Source organism: Lithobates pipiens, unplaced genomic scaffold (genome assembly GCF_037356315.1).
Source record: "Lithobates pipiens isolate NorthernLeopardFrog02 unplaced genomic scaffold, aLitPip1_a1.2 Scaffold_35, whole genome shotgun sequence".
Classification (NCBI taxonomy): domain Eukaryota; kingdom Metazoa; phylum Chordata; class Amphibia; order Anura; family Ranidae; genus Lithobates; species Lithobates pipiens.
The window spans coordinates 14,773,767-14,795,391 of record NW_027507811.1 but is presented as its reverse complement, the minus strand read 5'-3'; the positions used below and the strand labels follow the sequence as shown (position 1 = coordinate 14,795,391).

At 48.9% G+C, this 21,625-nt stretch overlaps 1 protein-coding gene across 1 annotated transcript; it reads right to left on the bottom strand.

The window, feature by feature from the left end:
* Nucleotides 1-748: 748 nt before the first annotated feature.
* LOC143955657 (uncharacterized) lies at nt 749-19,540 on the bottom strand. The gene is made up of 7 exons (XM_077465760.1): nt 19,469-19,540; nt 15,275-15,439; nt 14,871-15,005; nt 14,661-14,784; nt 14,447-14,544; nt 13,738-14,323; nt 749-2,964 (listed from the first exon to the last, which is right to left on the bottom strand). The coding sequence occupies exons 2-7, from the start codon at nt 15,344-15,346 to the stop codon at nt 1,970-1,972; spliced, it is 2,010 nt and encodes a 669-aa protein (XP_077321886.1). The 5' UTR covers nt 15,347-15,439; nt 19,469-19,540; the 3' UTR covers nt 749-1,969.
* Nucleotides 19,541-21,625: the final 2,085 nt, after the last annotated feature.

Sequence of the window (21,625 nt, the reverse complement as noted above, 5' to 3'; positions counted from 1 at the left end):
TAGAGATGCAAGGGTCATGACCTGGAGATGATTTGAATATGAAGAACTTTAGTGGTTGTGTTTTAGATGTTGGTTAGGTCCACCAAACACAGCGACAGATGGGGAGAGGGCATGAGTAGCAGAAGCAAATATTCTGTCTGCTATACAACGCACAGAGATAGGCACCCTGCCTATCTCTGTATGCCTACTTAGAGTTGGCTTTAATTACCACCAGTTTCATTATCTACAAATTGGAGGCAATTCTTTTTGAACTTGGTATAGCCATAGCACCCCTTTTTAAAATTTAAAAAAACAGACTGGGGATCTGGAGATAGATTGGTGGTGTAGACAGAGAACAGGACTGATCACAGGAATTCAGCTTGAGGCACCTCAACAAAGTTTACCCAGGCGGGGTGATGACTTGCACAACAAACCCAGATTGGTACAACTGATGCAACAAAAACAGAAGTTGACGTTGGGTTTTCCAAAAGTTATTCCTTACACCCCCCACCCCAGAGAAGAAGATCCATCCATTTTTTTCTATGCTTTTTTTTAATTATTTTTAAATCTGTCATACAGGAAGGAAGACACATACGATACAATCAGCCAAGTACAATATACATTATATAGAAACTGACCCATCTTTATTATTAGGAATATAACACATATCGGTGAACATTTATAGGAGCGGGGCAAGCCAAGAATTCATCAATTTCTCCTCTTCACAAAAAAATTATATTATATATATATATATATATATATATATATATATATATATATATATATATATATATATATATATAGTGCCTTCATATTTAACTCATGTGCGTGTTATACTTATATAGCACATCAAACGAAAATGATTAATTTCTTGTGTCCCCATTAGAGGTATTCTCTTCCTGTCCTGGAGGCCACAGAGGAAGTAAATTGAAATCTCCTTATTGGGAACAGACGATAAAACCACGATAGAGGGGGTCCATGCCTTCTCCACTCTATTAAACAAAAAAAGTTTTCCGTCTTCTCTCTATATATATATATTTATGAAATAAAAATGTACTTTGGAACAAGCAAACGAAGCGCAGCATTGGCCATCAAGAGCTCATCCTAACTTATGGAAACGTATGCCCTTAAAAACACGTGAACATTGGTTGACACCTCCAATTTCAGTCTGACTGAGTCGATGTCCATCAGATCCCATCAGTGTGGGCACGATATGCACAGAGAATGCCAAGTGTCAAAGCTTTACAGTAGATACCGAAGAGTAAAAAGTGTTACCGAGTACTGACACCTACATTACCCATGATCACACATCTACTTGTTGAACCAAGAAGACTGATCCTGATGGAGAAGGCCATTGTCAAAACAATTCTGAGCATGACCCAAAGAAGATAAATATGATGCAGATGAAGAGCCATGTAGGGAAGCCTCCTCGGGCATAAAAATGGCTTCTCTTCCATGCAAGTCCTGAGATGGTCAAATTCTTGGAGCCAACCACTGGTGTGAATTCTGGTGAACGGTTTCTGGAGCCAACCACTGGTCTGAATTCTTGAGAACTGTTTCTGGAGCCAACCACTGGTGTGAAATCTGGTGAAACGTTTCTGGAGCCAACCACTGGTGTGAATTCTGGTGAATGGTTTCTTGAAGCCAACCATTGGTGAGAATTCTGGAAAACCGTTTCCTGTGCTACATCCAATGAATTATGTTCATTCTTCGAACGCTAGAGGGTATCCCAAATGTTCCATAAAGCCTCTCCCTTGCTCATGGTGTTGTATTTTTCCAAGTCCCATGTGTTTGTTCGGCTCCGAAATATCTTCCCATACGTGAAAGGGAACTCTACCCTGCACAGTCCTCAGCTCTAACAAGATCTGAATTCTCTGGTGCCAGGCCAAATGTTATGTCCAAAACATTTCCCACACTCTGTGCGTGAAAACAGCTTCCTCTGGTGCCCATTCATGTGCGGTGTTACTGGGACTCTGTGGGACCTTCATGGCTAGGACTGCGATGCCGCATGCACTAGCTCATGTTTTATAAGCTGAGACTTATCAAGGTAGCTTTTATCGCATTTGGAGCAAGGGTACGGTTTTATCCCGGTGTGGATCACCTCGTGTCTGGCCAGCGCTGACCTGGCTACGAAGCTTTTACCACACTCGGAACAAGAATACTGCATGTCTCCGGCGTGCCTCCTTTGGTGGGTGACAAGGCTGCTTTTCAGCGTGAAGCCTTTCCCGCACTCAAAGCACCAAAACGGCTTCAATCCGCTATGAACGCTCCAGTGTCTGTTCAATTCCGACTTACCGGCAAAGCTTTTCCCGCACTCAGAGCATATGTATGGCCTCTCCCCCGAGTGATACCTCTTATGTGCAGTAAGCTGCGATTTATCCATGAAACACTTCCCGCACTCTGTGCATTCATACGGGCGCTCGCCTGTATGTGACCTCCGGTGTCTGATGAGTTCCGACTTTCGCGGAAATCCTTTTCCGCAGTCCCCGCAGGAAAATGGAAACTCCCCAGAATGGCTAAACAGGTGTTTACGAAGATCGGAGTTCTGCGAGAAACCTTTCCCGCACTCGGTACACTTGAAAGGCCGCTCGCCGACGTGCGTGGTCTGATGTATGTTGAGATGGGTTCTGCGTATGAAGGTTTTCCCGCAGACGGTGCACGAAAACGGGCGCTCTCCCGTGTGGAGCTTCTGATGGCCGCGGAGACTGGACTTCGAAGTGAAACTTTTGCCGCATTCGGGACAGGAGAATAACTCGTTGCCTCGCCCTCCAGTCCTCTGGGTCAAAGAGTCAGGTCTTGCAAGAAAATTTACACCTGTTCGACCTGTGGACGGTCCCTGGTGATTGGAGGGACCTGGAAACCTGTACGAATTGTGCCGCCTCGGATGGGAAACGGAAGTTTTGGAATTTCCTTCTGCATAGTCATCCAGCTCACCATCGGGAGACAAATCGGGATGTCCTTCCGAAGTATTTTGGCGTCCATATACTAAAAATAGAAAAATTTAATTTTCGTTAAAGCTTTAGTGTAATCCGTGTACATCATGCCTTCCCTTGTTCCCCTCCCCCCCGAACAACATGTAATTCAATTTTGCAATAATATATATATTTTGCAATAAAAGACCTTCTCAGACCTGAAGAGGAGGCACCTCATCTCATTCTACCCATATTTTTATAATATATATATATATATATATATATATATACCGTATATATATATATATACATAAATATATAATCATACACGGCTAAGGGGATGCCAGGGATGTGTTCCTTTATATACAGTGGGGAACATTATTATTTGATCCCTTGATGATTTTGTAAGTTTACCACTTCCAAAAGGAATGAAGGGTCTACCGCAGGTGTATTTTATATGATAGAGACAGAATATCAACCAAAAATATAGAAAAAAAAAAGCATACGATACAAATATTATAAAAATTAAGTTGCAGTTCAGTGCGTAAAAGAAGTATTTGATCCCCAAGCAAAACATGACTTCAGGGAGGCCCGGGTCTTTGCCCGCTTTAGGAATGAGTATAATAACCGCCTCGCTCATCGATGGGAATAGGGTGAAGCTATCGAATAGGTGGTTATAGAGGGACAATAATTTTGGAGTAAGTATCTCACTGTATTGGGCGTAGAATTCTATGGGTAACTCATCTGAACCTGGGGCCTTGGATCTGGCGAAGCTCGCGATTGCCGTGGTTACTTCATCTAGTGTAAGAGGTGTAGGGATGAGCCGAACACCCCCCCCGGTTCGGTTCGTACCAGAACCTTCAAACGGACCTAAAATTCGTACGAACTTTAGAACCCTATTAAAGTCTATGGGACTCGAATGTTCGAAATCAAAAGTGTTAATTTTAAAGACTAATATGCAACAGACAACCCCAGCAATAAGGGGTATCTTCAGGTGTATACTGTGCTGGAGGCACACAACACCGACTTTAACTCCTGCAGATGCCTGTATTAGAGAACACCAGCAATAAAGGGTAGATACAGGTGTATACTGTGCTGGAGGCACACAACACCCACTAACTCCTGCAGATGGCTGAGAAAAGAACACACTGTCCCTGCCCATCTAGCTCTTTGCCTGCACGCCAACACACTACACAAGGTCGCCGCACTCTTGGCCTTATAGAGTGTGGGGCGTGTACTAAACCCCCTGAGCTATAATTGGCCACAGGCACCCTGAGGCGATTTAGTTCGCGTTGTGCGCTATACAAATATTTCATTCAATTATGGCTCTCCTCGCTGCCGGCGCCGTGACTGGCCAAGCATGCAGGGCTCACAGTGCATGCTTGGCCAATCATGAGCCAGCAATGCACTGCGATGGTGTAGTGCATTGTGGGCCATTCGTGCCACATGAATTTGGTGGGCATGGTCCACAAAGTTCTGAATTCGCCGAACAGACGAACGGCCGATGTTCGAGTCAAACATGTGCTCGAATCGAACACCGAGCTCATCCCTAAAGAGCTGCATCAAGCATAGCCATTTGGGTGTCATTTAACTGTGGGAAGGCGATTCCCGCTAGTAGAGCCTCTAGTTGGGCTTCAGTGGTGGAGACCTGGGACGTGTAAAGCAGAGTAAAGAAGTCTCTAAATTTGGTGGTGATAGCTCGGGATTCTGTAATCTTTTCCCCATTGGGGCCATCTTTTCCCAATTGGGGCCAGCAAGTTAAATGACAGTAAGGGGGTCTATCTTCGCTATGTGCTAGATAGGCCAACAGTTTACCCGGCTCTCTCCCCATAATAAAATAATTTTTGCCTGGCAAAGAAAAGTTTTCTCCTGGCCCTCTTGTGCTGCAACTGGTTGACCACTCTGGTTTGTAACTTGAGTTGGGCAGCTGCAGCAGGAGAGGGGTCTGCTATGTAGCCCTGTTCAGGAGGAGGACAAATCTCGTATTGCCCCGTCCAGTGCGGCTGCTGAATTAGCCTTCAGCCTGTTGATTCAGGAGGTCAGAGTCAGGCATGCATGAAATTTAAAGGTTTCCCACACTATGTCTGGGGATGCAGATCTGTCATTCTCTAAAAAGAAAGGTTCTCCAACTGTCACCAAGCTCGTCATCCTCCGACAGCAGAGTGAGCCAGGACGGATTCAGGCGCCACGTACGAGGCGGCTTGTCTGTTGGGATGGAAAGGCTAATACAGTACGGGCTATGGTCTGAAAGTAGTCTAGGGGGAAACTCAGCTCTAAAACATGACTTAGTAGTTTGTGGAGAAACCCTTGTTGGCAAGCACAGAGGTAAGACGATTCTTGTAGTCGACCAGGTTTGCACACATCTCAGGAGGGATTTTGGTCCACTTTTCTTTACAGATCTTCTCTAAATCCTTAAGGTTTCTTGGCCGTCGCTTGGCAACTCGAAGTTTCAGCTCCCTCCAATAAAAAAAAAAAAAAAAAAAAAAAAAAAAATTCTATAGGATCAGGTCTGGAGACTCGCTAGGCCGCTCCATGACCTTAATGCGATTCTTCTTGAGCCACTCCTTTGTTGCCGTGGCGGTATATTTTGGGTCATTGTCATGCTGGAAGACCCATCCACGACCCATCTTCAGTGTTCTGGCTGAGGGAAGAAGGTTCTCACCCAAGATTTTACAATACATGGCCCCCGTCCATTGGCCCCTCAATGCGGCAAAGCATCATGTTTCCGCTCGACTTTAGGGATGGTGTTCTTAGGGTCATAGTCATCACTTTTCTTCCTCCAAACACAGCGAGCCAAGTTAATGCCAAAGAGCTAAATTTTGGTCTCATCTGACCACAGCAATTTCTCCCAATCCTTCTCTGAATCATTTAGATGTTCATTGGCAAACCTCAGACGGGACTGTGCCTTCTTGAGGAGGGGGTCCTTTGCGGGCGTTGCAGGATTTCAATCCATAGCGGCGTTTTGTGTTACCAATGGTTTATTCGGTGACTGTGGTCCCAACTGCCTTGAGATCATTCTCAAGCTTCTCCCGTGTAGTTCTGGGCTGATCCCTCAAGTTTCTTATAATCATCATTACCCCATGAGGCGAAATCTCGCATGGACACTCCGACCGAGGGCAATTGATGGCCGTTGGTGTATTTCTTCCATTTGCAAATAATGGCTTCAACAGTTGTCTCCTCACCAAGTTTCTTGCTGATGGTCTTGCAGCCCATTCCAGCCTTGTGAAGGTCTACAATCTTGTCCCCGACGCCCTTTGACAGTTTTTTGGTCTTGTCCGTGATGGTAAGGTTTGAATGGAAAGAGGGGATTCTTTGGATTTTTGGTTGATATTCTGTCTCTTTATCATTTAAAATACACATATGATAAAAATTATAGACCCTTCTTCTCTTTGTAAGTGGGCAAACTTACACAATCCGCGGGGGATCAAATCATTATATTGCCCGCTGTAACACTCAGGATGCAGGTTCAACATAAGTGAAGACTTGCTAAAAGTGTGGGATAAAGGGGGCGTGGCCTGGACATGGAGGAGTAGAGACGTGCATCGTTAGAGCTCCCGGCCGTCTCCCACCTTATCTGCCGACGTTTGCCTGCTTACTGCATTATGCCCTCCTCAAAGAAACGGGCCGTGCAGAGGAAGAGTTTGCCTACTAGACCGCCTCTTCCCCCGCCGCAGCCGGGTGATATTGAGCGTCTTTTTCAGCTCTCCCAGCTCCGCTCTCCGGACCCTGTCATGGCGGCGCCACGTGACTCTGGAAGCGGAGGCCGCGCTGCCTGCGCTTCCCCGGACCTTGATTCAGAGGCCTCCGCTTCGGTCCCCCTGTTGGGCACCCCCTTGGATTCCCCCCGGGAGGACACTGACGCTCCGGGAGTGGCGGCGCCGACGCTCCGGCTGGATGAGGAGCTCCGCCTGCTGCTACATTCCCTCCCTACCAAAGTGGACATTACCACACTTATTGGAGCGGTGGAAGCTGCCCACCGCAAGGAGATAGCCCTGGTCCGGGAGGAAGTAAAGGTACTGGCTACCAGGGTGACGGGCGGCGAAACGTCCTTGGCGGCCCTGGAGGACCGGGTGGCAGCATTGGAGGACGCTCGGACCACACAGGCGGAAGCGCTGCTGGTGCAACAGCTAAAACTGGAAGAGATTGAGGACCGCAGTCGCAGGAATAATTTGCGGCTGCGGGGCCTCCCGGAGGCGACGGGACCGGAGGACCTGGAAGACACGGTGGCGGCAATATTCCGTGGCATCCCTGGGATAGATCTGCCGCCTCGCCTGGAGTTTGACAGGATTCATAGAGCCCTTGGCCCGCGATTGACGGACCCCGACAGGCCACGCGATATCGTCTGTCGACTACACCACTACCTGCACAAGGAAGAGGTCCTGCGGAAGTCATGGGAGGCCCCTGCAGTGGTATTTGATGGCGTGGAACTGAAGATCTTACCGGACATTTCCCGCGCTACACTGCAGAGGCGAGCCCTGTTGAAGCCTCTTTTGGAGCTGGCTCGTCGCAAGGGAGCGACTTACCGATGGGGCTACCCCCTATCGGTCACGTTCCGCAGGGACCAACGTTTCTTTACCCTCCGCCACCCTGGCTCTTTACCGGACTTGTTTGAATTTTTGGAAGTGGACCCCATTGCCCTCCCGAACTGGTTGGCCCCTCTGCCCCGTGCCCGGGGTGCGGATACAGGTTCTGGACGCCGGGGAGGCCTACCGTCCAGCCAGCGGGGGGCCCGTCGGAGGCCCAGAGCGCCCTCTCCGGAGATCTCCAGGGAACTGTGAGGTAACTTTTTTCTTTGACTTCCCCCCCCCCTTTTTTGCTGCAACTCCTGCCGCTGATGCACTGGACGGCCCGTTCCCCTCTGTCTTCCCGGTAACTTGCCGGGTCTGGATGGATCTCTCCTGTTGGCTGGTTGCAGCCGTGTTGGTGGTTATGGCTCTCCCCCCCGTCTCCCCGGGCCGCGCGTTGCGGCGGTGGTCCACTGCATCTCCCCGAACTGCTCTGCGGCTCCCCCTCCGCTGCTACACAAATTCCTGGACGCTGCCTCTTCTGGGGGGTTGATTGACATTGTTGAGTCCTTCCTGCCCCTGGCTTTGGAGCTTGGAGTCCCCCGGGTGACCCGGACTCTGCTGTTGCTTGGACTTCGGGGGCTCTTCCCCCGCCCCGCCCGCCATACCGTTATCCCTGGACTGTTTTTGATCTAATACCCCGTTCCACTGCTCTTTGCTGCCTTCCCTCACCCGTGCAATGGGACTAGCGGTGGGGAGATCTGCTCATCTGCCTGACACCCTCGAGTGAACTGTTTTTGTTTTTTTCTTTTTGCGTAGCTACATGGGTGTCGTGCGGAACTGTTGCTCTGTGGGGGATCGTGTATTGTTTAGATAGGGGTTCTGGGCCTTGCGGGGAGTAGGTGGGGAGCTGACGGATCCCCCCCCTGGTGTTACTGTGGGTACGCTTCACCGGGAGTACCTGGTGGGCCATGTTACACCCTTGTCTGATGATTGCGGGGCAGGGACTTAGTGGGGAGGAGGTTGACTGCAATAGACGGGGGGATTGGAGCTGTGTTTTTCATGTGGGGGCGGGACTGCTGAAACGCGGCATCCATGCCTATGCCCGGGTTTGGCGCGGCTGGGGCCTTGTATTTCTCGGGTGGGCTGCACGTTGTGGGCCCTCATGTTTTGTTTTTCTATACTGGGGGGTTGGGGGGGTGCTTATCTGTCGACGCCTCGCAGGCGCTGCACGGCTTTGGTACCTGGATGTGATTTTGTATGGGCTAGGCCGTGTATCGCCTGCGTTTGGTTTACTTTTCTAACCATTGTGGGTATTTCACCGGTTTATGTCTATCATCGATCTGTGGGTCTCCTGGGGGTTGTCTACTGTTTTGTTCATTATGTTTTCTTGCTCTTCATGTGTTCAATTTTCCTTGGAGTTATGCTTTATGCAATGGTGATGCTACGAGGTGGGAGGCGGGCTTGAGGGGCTGGATATTGCTTTCACTGCCCGGTTCGCTCCCCCCCATAGGCTAGCATGTTCTGCTAGGGGGTATATTTGCCCTCGAAGCATTGTATGCATATAACTAATTTAATCTTTTTTGGAGACGTAGGGCGCTAGGCCCGGTTTCCGATAACTGTTCTAATTCTTTGCATTCTTGTCTTTTCTTTCCTTTTTTCTTCTCTTTATTTCTCTTTTAGATCCCCCCCCTCCCCCATTTCCCCTCTGCCTTTCCCTCACCCAACCTTCCCCCCTTCCTTGCCGACTTCTGTCCCTCCGGCACCCTCTCCTGCTCCCCTGGTCTCATCATGGCCTCACCACGCCTCCGCCTTTTATCGCTTAACGCGAAGGGCCTTAATACACCCGAAAAGCGGCGTATCCTACTGGCGGACCTGAAAAGGCTGCACACGGATATCGCCTTTATACAAGAAACGCATTTTAAATCTCAGGCGTTACCATACCTCCGCAATAGACACTACCCGTTTGCATACCATTCTGTTAATCCTATGGCCAAGTCAAAGGGGGTCTCCATTCTTCTCTCCCACAAACTCCCGTGGAGGCATCAAGCCTCTCTGATAGACACTGCTGGCCGTTATGTGTTCCTGAAGGGATTCATTGGCTCGGTTCAAGTGACTCTGGCAACTATCTATACATCTAATGAACTGCATGCCACCTTTGTGGAGGGAATTATGGAGAAATTACAGGGCTTTAGAGCCGGTCAGTTATTATTGGGTGGAGACTTTAATGTTCCCTTATCACCATCCGTAGACACCTCGGCGGGTCGTACCTCACTGCCGGTTAGTCAGCTCAAACGGGTTGCGAAAGCGCTCCACAACTCCCAACTGATTGATGTCTGGAGACTCCAGCACTCTAGCGAACGGGACTATACATTTTACTCTTCTGTACATAAGGTTTACACCCGCATTGACTATTTCATGATCCCCCACTCCCAGCTACATGCTGTGGAGCACTCTTCCATCGGAAACAGGACTTGGTCGGACCACGCACCGATTTTTTTGACTTATAGACTATCTGATACCCCGCCTCTGGCGACCAAATTTTGGCGCCTCAATGAAAGTTTACTGCAGATCCCAGAAGTTCTGGAAGATGTGACCACGACACTGAGTCATTATCTCCGGGAGAACGCTCTTCCGGATTGTGATCCGGGGGTGCTCTGGGAAGCCCACAAGACCGTGGTCAGGGGGGTGCTTATCAAACACGGAGCACGGATTAAACGGGAACGCACTAAACTTTTGGACCAACTATTAGAGAAACTACACATAGCAGAAGCCCGACATAAACATGCCCCTACACATTCCTCCGACATCGATGTACAATTTTTGCGGAAACAAGTTACGGACACTCTGTATTACAGGGCTAAGGCGGCCATGCAATCCTGTCGTAAAATGACCTACGAAGCGGGGGACAAATGTGGGAGGCTGCTGGCGCGGCTAGTGAGAGATCGTAAACTTCTGACATATATCCCTCACGTTGTTGCGCCAGGAAGGCAGAGGGCCACTATGCCCCAGGATATCACTCGGGAATTCCGTAATTTTTATTCCGCTCTCTATAATCTCCAGGCTGTCCCCCAACCGCAGTCGGACATGGTGGATTTTATTAGGACGTCCCAAATGCCCTCCATTTCACCCGAGGCCAGAGCAGAGCTGGACTCCCCAATAACCTTAGTGGAGATCCATGGAGCTATGGGGTCCATGAAGTTGGGGAAGGCCCCGGGCCCAGACGGCTTTACCCTGCAGTACTATAGAACATTGTTAGATCTACTGGGTCCGCCCATGCTCACCCTATTCAATGCGATTGGCGCCGGCGGGAGCTTTCCTAGAGATTTCCTGAGTGCCCATATCTCGGTGATACCCAAGGAAGGGAAGGATCCTACTTCCTGTGGTAGTTACAGGCCGATATCCCTTTTGAACATAGACTTGAAAATTTACACTAAGATCTTGGCCACTAGGATAGCTGCCCATCTTCCGCACTTAATCCACCTGGACCAGGTTGGCTTTATCCCCTCTAGGGAAGCCCGCGATAGTACCACGAAAGTTCTCAATCTGATCCATCTGGCGAAAACTGCAAGAACCCCGTGTGTCCTGCTGAACACGGATGCCGAGAAGGCTTTTGACCGTGTGAACTGGTCATTTATGTTCACAGTGCTCCGCCATGTGGGACTGGGGGACCGCATGCTTAACAGGATAGCGGGAGTATATTCTGAACCTACGGCTCAGGTTAAAATTAATGGGACTCTCTCGACCCCTTTCCCGATCACTAATGGGACACGGCAGGGATGCCCCTTATCCCCTCTTTTGTTTGCGTTATCCCTGGAACCCTTTCTCGCCTTGGTCAGGCACAACCCTGACATACATGGGGTGCGAGTTGGACAGTCACAGCATAAGATTTCAGCTTATGCTGATGACATGCTTTTTACGTTGACTAACCCAGGGATATCGTTACCAAACTTGCTTCGGGAATTTGAGAAATATGGGAGGTTCTCCAACATGAAAATAAATTTCACCAAATCGGAAGCTATGGGTCTTCTGTTATCTCCCCGCTCACTGCCTGTTCTGCAATCCTCTTTCCTATTTAAGTGGACGTCCACCACCCTGACGTACCTCGGGACTAACATCCCCTCGGACTTATCGGACCTCTTTGCACGAAATTTCCCCCCTCTCCTGGCTAGGGTGAGGCTACTTCTGGACTCATGGCAAAAGGGGTTCCATTCTTGGTTCGGCAGGTGCAATCTGCTGAAAATGTGCATTTTGCCCAAGTTTTTATACCTCTTTCAGGCGTTGCCGATTAAAATCCCGCCCACGTACTTTAAACAAGTGCAGGCGTTGTTTACCCGTTTTGTCTGGGCCCAGAGGCGGCCTCGGATACCTCGATCCCAACTCTCTCTACCGAAACATTATGGGGGGTTAGCACTCCCAGATGTTCAACAGTACTACTCTGCTGTCCACTTGGGTAGGATTTTAGACTGGGGTCGCAACCTTGATGCTAAACTATGGGTGCAAATTGAACAACAACAGTGCTCTATTCCATTGAGGTCGGCTCTCTGGTGCCACAAAGCACTGCCACGAGAGATGAAATCCCACCCCCTAATAGGCAACACGCTCTATCAAGGCGGCGCTGAAACAGTCCCTGACGACAACGGAGTCACCGTTGACTCCGATCCTAGGTAATCCCTGCTTTCCACCGGGTCTATCACAGGCACAATTTCGACCGTTACGGGACAGCAATCTCTCTACGGCTTCTCAGTTTGTACTACGGGGTAGCTGGACTTCCATCCCGGATCTTATGGACCCTTTCGGTCCGTATCGTCTGGATTTCTGGAACGCCTGTCGCCTCCACCATTTTCTCCATTCTCTCCCGAACCCCCCAGGCTATACCAGACCACTCACTGCTTTTGAGGAATACTGTTCTGACACTGAACCGACCTCCCGAACCCTTTCTAAAATGTACGTTCTACTTAATACACCTGCACAACCCCCACATATCGCCGGTATCACTAAATGGGAGACGGACCTGGATTGCACCTTCACACAAAACCAAGTTAACAACATACTGCGGTTCACTCTGCGGTCCTCGATTTGCACCAAAATACAAGAGACCAATTATAAAATTTTGGTCCGGTGGTATTTGACGCCTAGTCGCCTTCACACCATCTACCCTGACACGTCTGAGTGTTGCTGGCGCTGTGGTGAAGGACGGGGCACGCTTTTTCATGTTTTTTGGTCCTGCCCTAAGCTGTCGGAGTTTTGGGCCGCGGTCCGGTCCGTCTCTCAAAAATTTACTGAATGGCGAATCCCTGATGATCCAGCCTTTTTTCTACTGCATGTGTCGGATTTACCCCCTAAAAAATACGCGCGGTCGATACTACGTCACTTAACGAACGCGGCCAAGTCCTGCATCCCCTTGCTTTGGAAACAGCAAACGCCGCCTTCGGCGGCGATGTGGATTAGGAAGGTGGAGGATATAAATAAACTGGAAGACCTGGTACTTACGGCCCAGGGTCGACAAGAGATGTACCGAAAGACTTGGTCCCTCTGGAACGCATTTGTGTATTCAGATGAGGGCAAAGCTCTATTGGGCCGTTGACTCTTTTGCTACTGGTACCTGGCGGCTGAGTAGGTGATGCCAACCCCGCCCCCCCCCCCATACCCATCGCCCCCTACCCTTGACTTTTCCTCTCTCTCCCCCCCCCCCCCCCCTCTCTCTCCGCTCTCTCTTGTGGCCGCAGCTCCGAACCTGCTCCTGATGACCTTATGCCGAGGCGCTAGGTTAGGCCCCGGCATGGTTGTTTCTTTTGTAGTGGCGGGGGCACCTTGATTGGTCCTGGCCAGGGGGGTTCAGCCCCCTGCGGCTGGTAGGTAGGACATGTTTTGTTGATCATTTATATGTTCCTGGACTAATATCTGTACGGCATGTTTGTGAGGCTGCGACCTCTTTCCTTTTTTTTTTTTTTCCTTTGTTATATTTGTTATTGTTTGTTTTGGGGCTCTCCCCATGTGTGTCTTTGACGCTTAAAATGTTAATAAAATGATATTTGCAAAAAGTGTGGGATAAAAAAAGGTAAGGCTGGGGTTGATGTATTAAAACTAGGAGGGTGCAAAATTTGGAGCAGCTTTGGATGGTAGCCAATCAGCTTCTAACTTCAGCTTGTTCAATTATTAAACCTGGAAGCCGATTGGTTTCTATGCAAAACCGAACCAGACTTTGCACTCTCCACAGTTTTAGTAAACCAACCCCTGGAGTCCAGCTTTAAACTCAAGAAGACTGAATCTTGTTAGTTCATCTCACGTTCTATGGGACAACCTATCAGAAAATTAAAATGATTATGTTTAATACTCACGTTCATAATCTGAAGAAAAGTCCTCCTCTTTAATCGTCACCATCATCACTTCCTCCTCTATAGACTGATCACCCATCATATAACTTTCCTCATCGTCCTCTTCACCTTCAACTTTCGGATCACTCGGTTCTTCAGCCTCGGATTTAGGATTCATCAGTTCTTCACCCTCAAATTTTCTATTTATCGGTTCTTCATCCTCAAGTTTTCTACTCATCAGTTCTTCACGCTCATATTTTCTACTCATCAGTTCTTCACCCTCAAATTTTCTATTCAGCGGTTCTTCATCCTCAAATTTTCTACTCATCAGTTCTTTACGCTCATATTTTCTATTCAGCGGTTCTTCACGCTCATATTTTCTATTCAGCGGTTCTTCACGCTCATATTTTCTATTCAGCGGTTCTTCACGCTCATATTTTCTACTCATCAGTTCTTCACGCTCATATTTTCTATTCAGAGGTTCTTCATCCTCAAATTTTCTATTCAGAGGTTCTTCCCTCTCACATTTTGTAGCAATTGTTTTTTTGCCCTCAAACTTTGCATCAATGGGTTCCTCAGGCTCAACTTTTGCATTAATTGGTTCTTCACCCTAGAATCAACCAAACAAAAAAAAAAAAAAACGAATATCTCTACAATACAATATTACCCCAACAGGGCCAGAAATCATCTCAACAGTTTTGGACAGGATGGGGAAAGAATTATTTCCACCTACCTGATCCTTCTGTGGTGAATCGCAATCTTCCGGTGAGGAATCCCCATAATAAATAGGACTGGAATATCTCTCGAATGAGTTCTCGATACTGGATCCACCTATAGGAAACACACACACTGACTGAATACATTGATTCTATGTGTTTATCAGATGATGGGGGATCTAGGTGGAGCCACCGTACTGCTCTCTCCTTTACAATAAAGTCTCCTCTTACCCGGTGATGTGAGGGGCGGCTGATTGTCCATCATGACGTCCTTGTAGAGATCCTTGTGTCCTTCTAAATACTCCCACTCCTCCATGGAGAAATGGACAGTGACATCCTGACACCTTATAGGAACCTGACACACACAATGATACAGTCACCATCCAGACACATTCCTTGTCTGTTACTGGTTTATGCCCCAGAATTCCCACCACCGCTCACCTCTTTCATAAGAAGCTCAGAGATCTTACCGATGACATCTAGAATCTTCTGGTCATCGTTTCCCTTAAGCATCAGAGTTTCAGATGGCGGCATTGTGATGGTCACACGGTCACCGGCCTTCAGAGGGACATAGTTCTGTAATGAAAGAGCAGCAATGGGGTCACCTTAAGCTCCCAGGATCCTTAAATTCTTCAGAGAAATGTGTGATTAACCAAGATGATAGGAACATGTCATGTGACCTCCCAGAATCCTCCTCACCTCTCCGGTCAGGTCTGTGTTTTATTAATAGAGATAAGAGTGATGTCATGTGACCTCCCAGAATCCTCCTCACCTCTCTGGTCAGGTCTGTGTTTTATTAATAGAGATAAGAGTGATGTCATGTGACCTCCCAGAATCCTCCTCACCTCTCCAAAGAGCAGGCAGATGATTTCCAGGGTGAGGTCCAATATCTTCTCGGTCATCTTACTCTTCTCCATCCTGAGTGGTGTGTTGTCGAACAATTTTTGGCCAGAATATGGCACAAACGGCCTTGGATTTCTTTTCCGTTTCTTCAATCAGGGGTAACTAATCTGGAAATGGACAAAAAAAAAAAAATGGACATGAACTATCTGGCGCAACTAATCAAATAAATGACAAGAGTTCATTCGTTTTAACGTATGGCATTCCTTGCCCACGAAGTCTGTGAGGATCTATAAAGGGATTTTATAGCCTACAGACTCATCCATATCTTGACCTTTTTTTTTTTTCTTTTGACAGCTCTGAGCAGAGAACGGCTCTGTACTTGTTTAACATGAATCGGAAAAATGCTGTATTAAGATCGTGGGGGTGAGGGGGTTGAATCGCGATCATGATTTTTTTTTTTTTAACGATTAGTCATGCAGCTCTACACCTCACTCTACCCATATGTGTTTCACCATTCCAGAACGAAGGCAAAACCTTCTCAGGCCCGAAGCTAAGGCACCTCACCATTCCACAAATGAAGTAAGACCTTCTCAAAAACTAAGATAAGGCACCTCACTCTACCCATTTGTGCTTCACTATGCCATAACAAAGGCAAAACCTGCTCAGACCCAAAGCTAAGAGACCTCTCTACCCATATGTGCCTTACCATTCCACAGCCAAGGTAAGATCTTCTCAGACCCGAAGACAAGGCACCTCACTCTACCCATATGTGCTTCACCATTCCACAACCAAGGCAAGATCTTCTCAGACCTGAAGATAAGGCACCTCACTCTACCCATATGTTCCTCACCATTCCATAACCAAGGTAAGACCATCTCAAAACCAAAGCTAAGGCACCTTACTCTACCCATATGTGCCTCACCGTTCCACAACCAAGGCCAGACCTTCTCAGACCTGAAGACGAGGCACCTCACTCACCATTCCACAACCAAGGTAAGACCTACTCAAACCCGAAGCTAAGGGACCTCACTCTACCTATATGTTCTTCACCATTCCACAACCAAGGTAAGACCATCTCAAACTCAAAGCTAAGGCACCTTACTCTACCCATATGTTCCTCACCATTCCACAACCAAGGTAAGACCTTCTCAGACCTGAAGCTAAGGCATCTCACTCTATCCATATGTGCTTCACCTATCCACAGCCAAGGTAAGGCCTTCTCAGACCTGAAGAGGAGGCACCTCATCTCATTCTACATATGTGTGTGTGTATATATATATATATATATATATATATATATATATATATATATATATATATATATATATATATATATATATATTCACCCAAATCGTCCCCTCCGCTCTTCTCAAGACCTCCTACTCTCAAGCTCTCGTGTCTCCTCCTCCCATGCTCATCTCCAGGATTTCTCCAGAGCTTCTCCCATCCTCTGGTACTCACTACCTCCACTGGTCTGGCTATCCCTTACTCTCGCTACCTTCAGGCGATCCCTGAAAACTCATCTCTTCAGGGAAGTCTACCATGTCTCCAACTAATCTCCTACCACTTCCATTAGCTCATTCCCCACATTTATAACCTTTTGTACCACCTGCCTCACCCTATTAGATTGTAAGCTCTTCTGAGCAGGGCCCTCTAAATCCTCTTTTATTTTATTGTATTGTAACTGTACTGTCCCCTTTTATATTGTAAAGCGCTGCGTAAACTGTTGGCGCTATATAAATCCTGTATAATAATATTATGTGTGTATATATACACACACACACACACACACACACACCTCACCATTCCACAACCAAGGTAAGACCATCTCAGACCTAAAGCTAAAATATCTCACTCTACCCATATGTTCCTCACCATTCCACAACCAAAGTAAGACCTACTCAGACCTGAAGCTAAGGGACCTCACTCTATCCATATGTTCCTCACCATTCCACAACCAAGGTAAGACCTTTTCAGACCTAAAGATAAGGCACCTCACTCTACCCACATGTGCCTCACCATTCCATAACCAAAGTAAGACCTTCTCACACCTGAAGCTAAGGTACTTTACACTAACCATATGCTCCTTACCATTACACAATCAAGGTAAGACCGTCTCAGACCTGAAAAAGAGGCACCTCGCTCTACCCATATGTACCTCACCATTCCACAACCAAAGTAAGATCTTCTCAGACCCCGAAGATAAGGCACCTCACTCTACCCAAGTGTGCTTCACCCTTCCACACCCATGGTAAAACCTTCTCAGACCTGAAGTGCTCCACCCATCTGCTTTATTTTTCCACAAATATGTTCCAGGCTCCTCTAGCGTGGGGAGAAGTGAGGGTATCGCAGAACAAGGTTCCGGGGTGTGTATGGGATGGGGGGAGCTTTAGGATATCTATGGGGTGTGGGGGTATGTATGGGGGAGGAAAAGATTTCCCCAGGCCTCTTAGGGGGTCTTATACACGGGGAGGGGTAGTGTAGAATATCTATGGGGTGGGATGATGCAGGATAAGTGTTGGTGGAGGGGGTGGAGTAGGGAATGTATGTGGGTGAAGGGTGATGTAGGAAATGTCCTAGGGGAGGGGTGTTGTAGGATATCTATGTGAGGGAGGTGTGCTATATGGTATCTCTATGGGGGAAGGAAAGTATATGGGATGAATATGGGGAGGGGTGGTATAAAGGATATATATGGGGGAGGGGTGGTATATGGTATGTATATGGGGGTGTGGTATAGGGGGATCTATATGGGGAGGGGTAGTATATGGTATGTATATGGGGAGTGGTGGTACAGAGGATCTATATGCGGGTGGTGTATATGGGTGAGGGGTGGCATAGGGGATCTATATGGGGGAGGGTGGTATAGGGGATCTATATGGGGGAGGGGTGGTATATGGGGGAGGAATAGGGGATATATATGGGGAGGGGTGGTATAGGGGATCTATATGGGGAGGGGTGGTATATGGGATGGGGTGATACAGGGGATCTATATGGGGGAGGGGTGGTACAGGGGATCTATATGGGGGAGAGTGGTACAGGGGATCTATATGGGGGAGGGGAGGTACAGGGGATCTATATGGGGGAGGGGAGGTACAGGGGATCTATATGGGGGAGGGGTGGCATAGGGGATCTATATGGGGAGGGGTGGCATACGGGATCTATATGGGGGAGGGGATCTATATGGGGGAGGGGTGGCACAGGAGATCTATATGGGGGAGGGGTGGTACAGGGGATCTATATGGGGGAGGGGTGGTACAGGGGACATATATGGGGGAGGGGAGGCAAAGGGGATCTATATGGGGGAGGGGTGGCATAGGGGATCTATATGGGGATATATATGGGGAGGGGAGGTATACGGGATATATATGGGGGAGGGTGGTATAGGGGATCTATATGGGGAGGGTGGTATGGGGATATATATACAGGGAGGTATGGGGGAGGGGTGGTATAGGGGATCTATATGGGGAGGGGAGGTATGGGGATATATATGGTGGAGGGTGGTATATGGGGAGGGTGGTATAGGGGATCTATATGGGGGGAGGGGAGGTATATGGGGGAGGGGTGGTACAGGGGATATATATGGGGAGGGGAGGTATAGGGGATCTATATGGGGGAGGTGGTGGTAAAGGGGATCTATATGGGGGAGGGATGGTATAGGGGATCTATATGGGGAGGGGAGATATGGGGATATATATGGTGGAGGGGTGGTATATGGGATGTATATAGGGGAGGGGTGGTATAGGGGATCTATATGGGGGAAGGGAGGTATAGGGGATATAGATGGGGTGGGGAGGTATGGGGATATATATGGTGGAGGGGTGGTATATGGGATGTATATGGGGGGAGGGTTGGTACAGGGGATCTATATGGGGGAGGAGTGGTATAGGGGATATACATGGGGGAGGGTGGTATAGGGCATATATATGGGGGAGGGGTGGTATAGGGGATCTATAGGGGGTGGTATAGGGGATCTATATGGGGGAGGGTATGTGTTGGGGAGGGGGGGTGGTATATGTGATCTATATGGGGAGGGCTGGTATAGGGGATATATATGGGGGAAGGTATGTGTTGGGGGGAGGGGTACATATTTCTAGTTCTCTCTGGGGTGTCACACACACAGGGTGGGGGAGGGGCACCCCTCCCCCCGGCAGTCTCTATACAAGGAGGACAAAGACTGTAAGATCAGACATACCGACCTGGAACTTCTCTACTGTCCATAGGCCGCCATTGACCCGCCCCCGGAAATACCCCCACCTACTTCCGCTGGAAAGCGGGATTTGCCAGACTTTAATATGGCCGCCGAAGAGCGTGGAATGCAGCACGCACAATACGTGCACCGAACGCGGCGGCAGCCATTGTGTTGTAGCCCTCAAAGGCGACATCCCTTCCAGAGAAGAGAACAGGGAGAAGAACCCTAATACACCCCCTCTGTACACTCTTATATATTTGTATATACTGATCACTGAGGGGGAAATTCATCATTGTTGTAGTAATGAGAGGAGAAGAGGAATCCAACCAATCACATCACAGGGCTCAGGAGATATCCAATCATCTTCATTTATTGACAATAACAGAGAGTCACATGATCAGCTGATGGGAACTCCTCATAATGGGGACAGCAAGGATGGTGGGAACCCCTCATAATGGGGACAGCAGGGATGGTGGGAACCCCTCATAATGGGGACAACAGGGATGGTGGGAACCCCTCATAATGGGGACAGCAAGGATGGTGAGAACCCCTCGTAATGAGGACATCAGGGATGGTGGGAACCCCTCATAATGGGGACAGCAGGGATGGTGGGAGCCCCTCATAATGGGGACATCAGGGATGGTGGGAACCCCTCATAATGTGGACAGCAAGGATGGTGGAAACCCCTCATAATGGGGACAGCAGGGATGGTGGGAACCCCTCATAATGGGGACATCAGGGATGGTGAGAACCCCTCATAATGAACACAGCAGAGGTGGTGGGAACCCCTCATAATGGGGACAGCAGGGACGGTGGGAACCCCTCATAATGGGGACATCATGGATGATGGGAGCCCCTCTTAATGGGGACATCAGGGATGGTGGGAGCCCCTCATAATGTGGACAGCAGGGATGGTGGGAACCCCTCATAATGGGGACGCCAGGGATGATGGGAGCCCCTCATAATGGGGACGTCAGGGATGGTGGGAACCCCTCATAATGAGGACAGCAAGGATGGTGGGAACCCCTCATAATGAGGACATCAGGGATGGTGAGAACCCCTCATAATGAACACAGCATGGATGGTGGGAACCCCTCATAATGGGGACAGCAGGGATGGTGGGAACCCCTCATAATGGGGACATCAGGGATGGTGGGAACCCCTCATAATGTGGACAGCAGGGATGGTGGGAACCCCTCATAATGGGGACGTCAGGAATGGTGGGAACCCCTCATAATGGGGACAGCAAGGATGGTGGGAACCCCTCATAATGAGGACAGCAAGGATGGCGGGAACCCCTCATAATGGGGACATCAGGGATGGCGGGAGCCCCTCATAACGGGGACATCAGGGATGGTGGGAACCCCTCGTAATGGGGACATCAGGGATGGTGGGAGCCCCTCATAATGGGGACGTCAGGGATAGTGGGAGCCCCTCATAAAGAGGACATCAGGGATGGTGAGAACCCCTCATAAAGAGGACATCAGGGATGGTGAGAACCCCTCATAGTGGGGACAGCAAGGATGGTGGGAACCCCTCATAATGAGGACAGCAGGGATGGTGGGAACCCCTCATAAAGAGGACATCAGGGATGGTGGGAACCCCTCATAATGGGGACAGCAGGGATGGTGGGAGCCCCTCATAATGGGGACGTCAGGGATGGTGGGAACCCCTCATAATGGGGACAGCAAGGATGGTGGGAACCCCTCATAATGGGGACAGCAAGGATGGTGGGAACCCCTCATAATGGGGACATCAGAAATGGTGGGAGCCCCTCATAATGGGGACAGTAAGGATGGTGGGAACCCCTCATAATGGGGACATCAGGGATGGTGGGAACCCCTCATAATGAGGACAGCAAGGATGGTGGGAACCCCTCATAATGGGGACATCAGGAATGGTGGGAGCCCCTCATAATGTGGACAGCAGGGATGGTGGGAACCCCTCATAATGGGGACGCCAGGGATGGTGGGAGCCCCTCATAATGGGGACGTCAGGGATGGTGGGAACCCCTCATAATGGGGACAGTAAGGATGGTGGGAACCCCTCATAATGAGGACAGCAAGGATGGTGGGAACCCCTCATAATGAGGACATTAGGGATGGTGAGAACCCCTCATAATGAACACAGCATGGATGGTGGGAACCCCTCATAATGGGGACAG

Coding starts and splice junctions, on each gene's coding strand:
- LOC143955657 (XM_077465760.1), bottom strand. CDS start 15,346: ATGGAGAAGAGTAAGATGACCGAGAAGATATTGGACCTCACCCTGGAA. Junction 14,785..14,870: donor CTGAGCTTCTTATGAAAGAG/GTGAGCGGTGGT, acceptor TGTGTGTGTCAG/GTTCCTATAAGGTGTCAGGA. Junction 2,965..13,737: donor CTTTTCTTCAGATTATGAAC/GTGAGTATTAAA, acceptor TTCTATTTTTAG/TATATGGACGCCAAAATACT.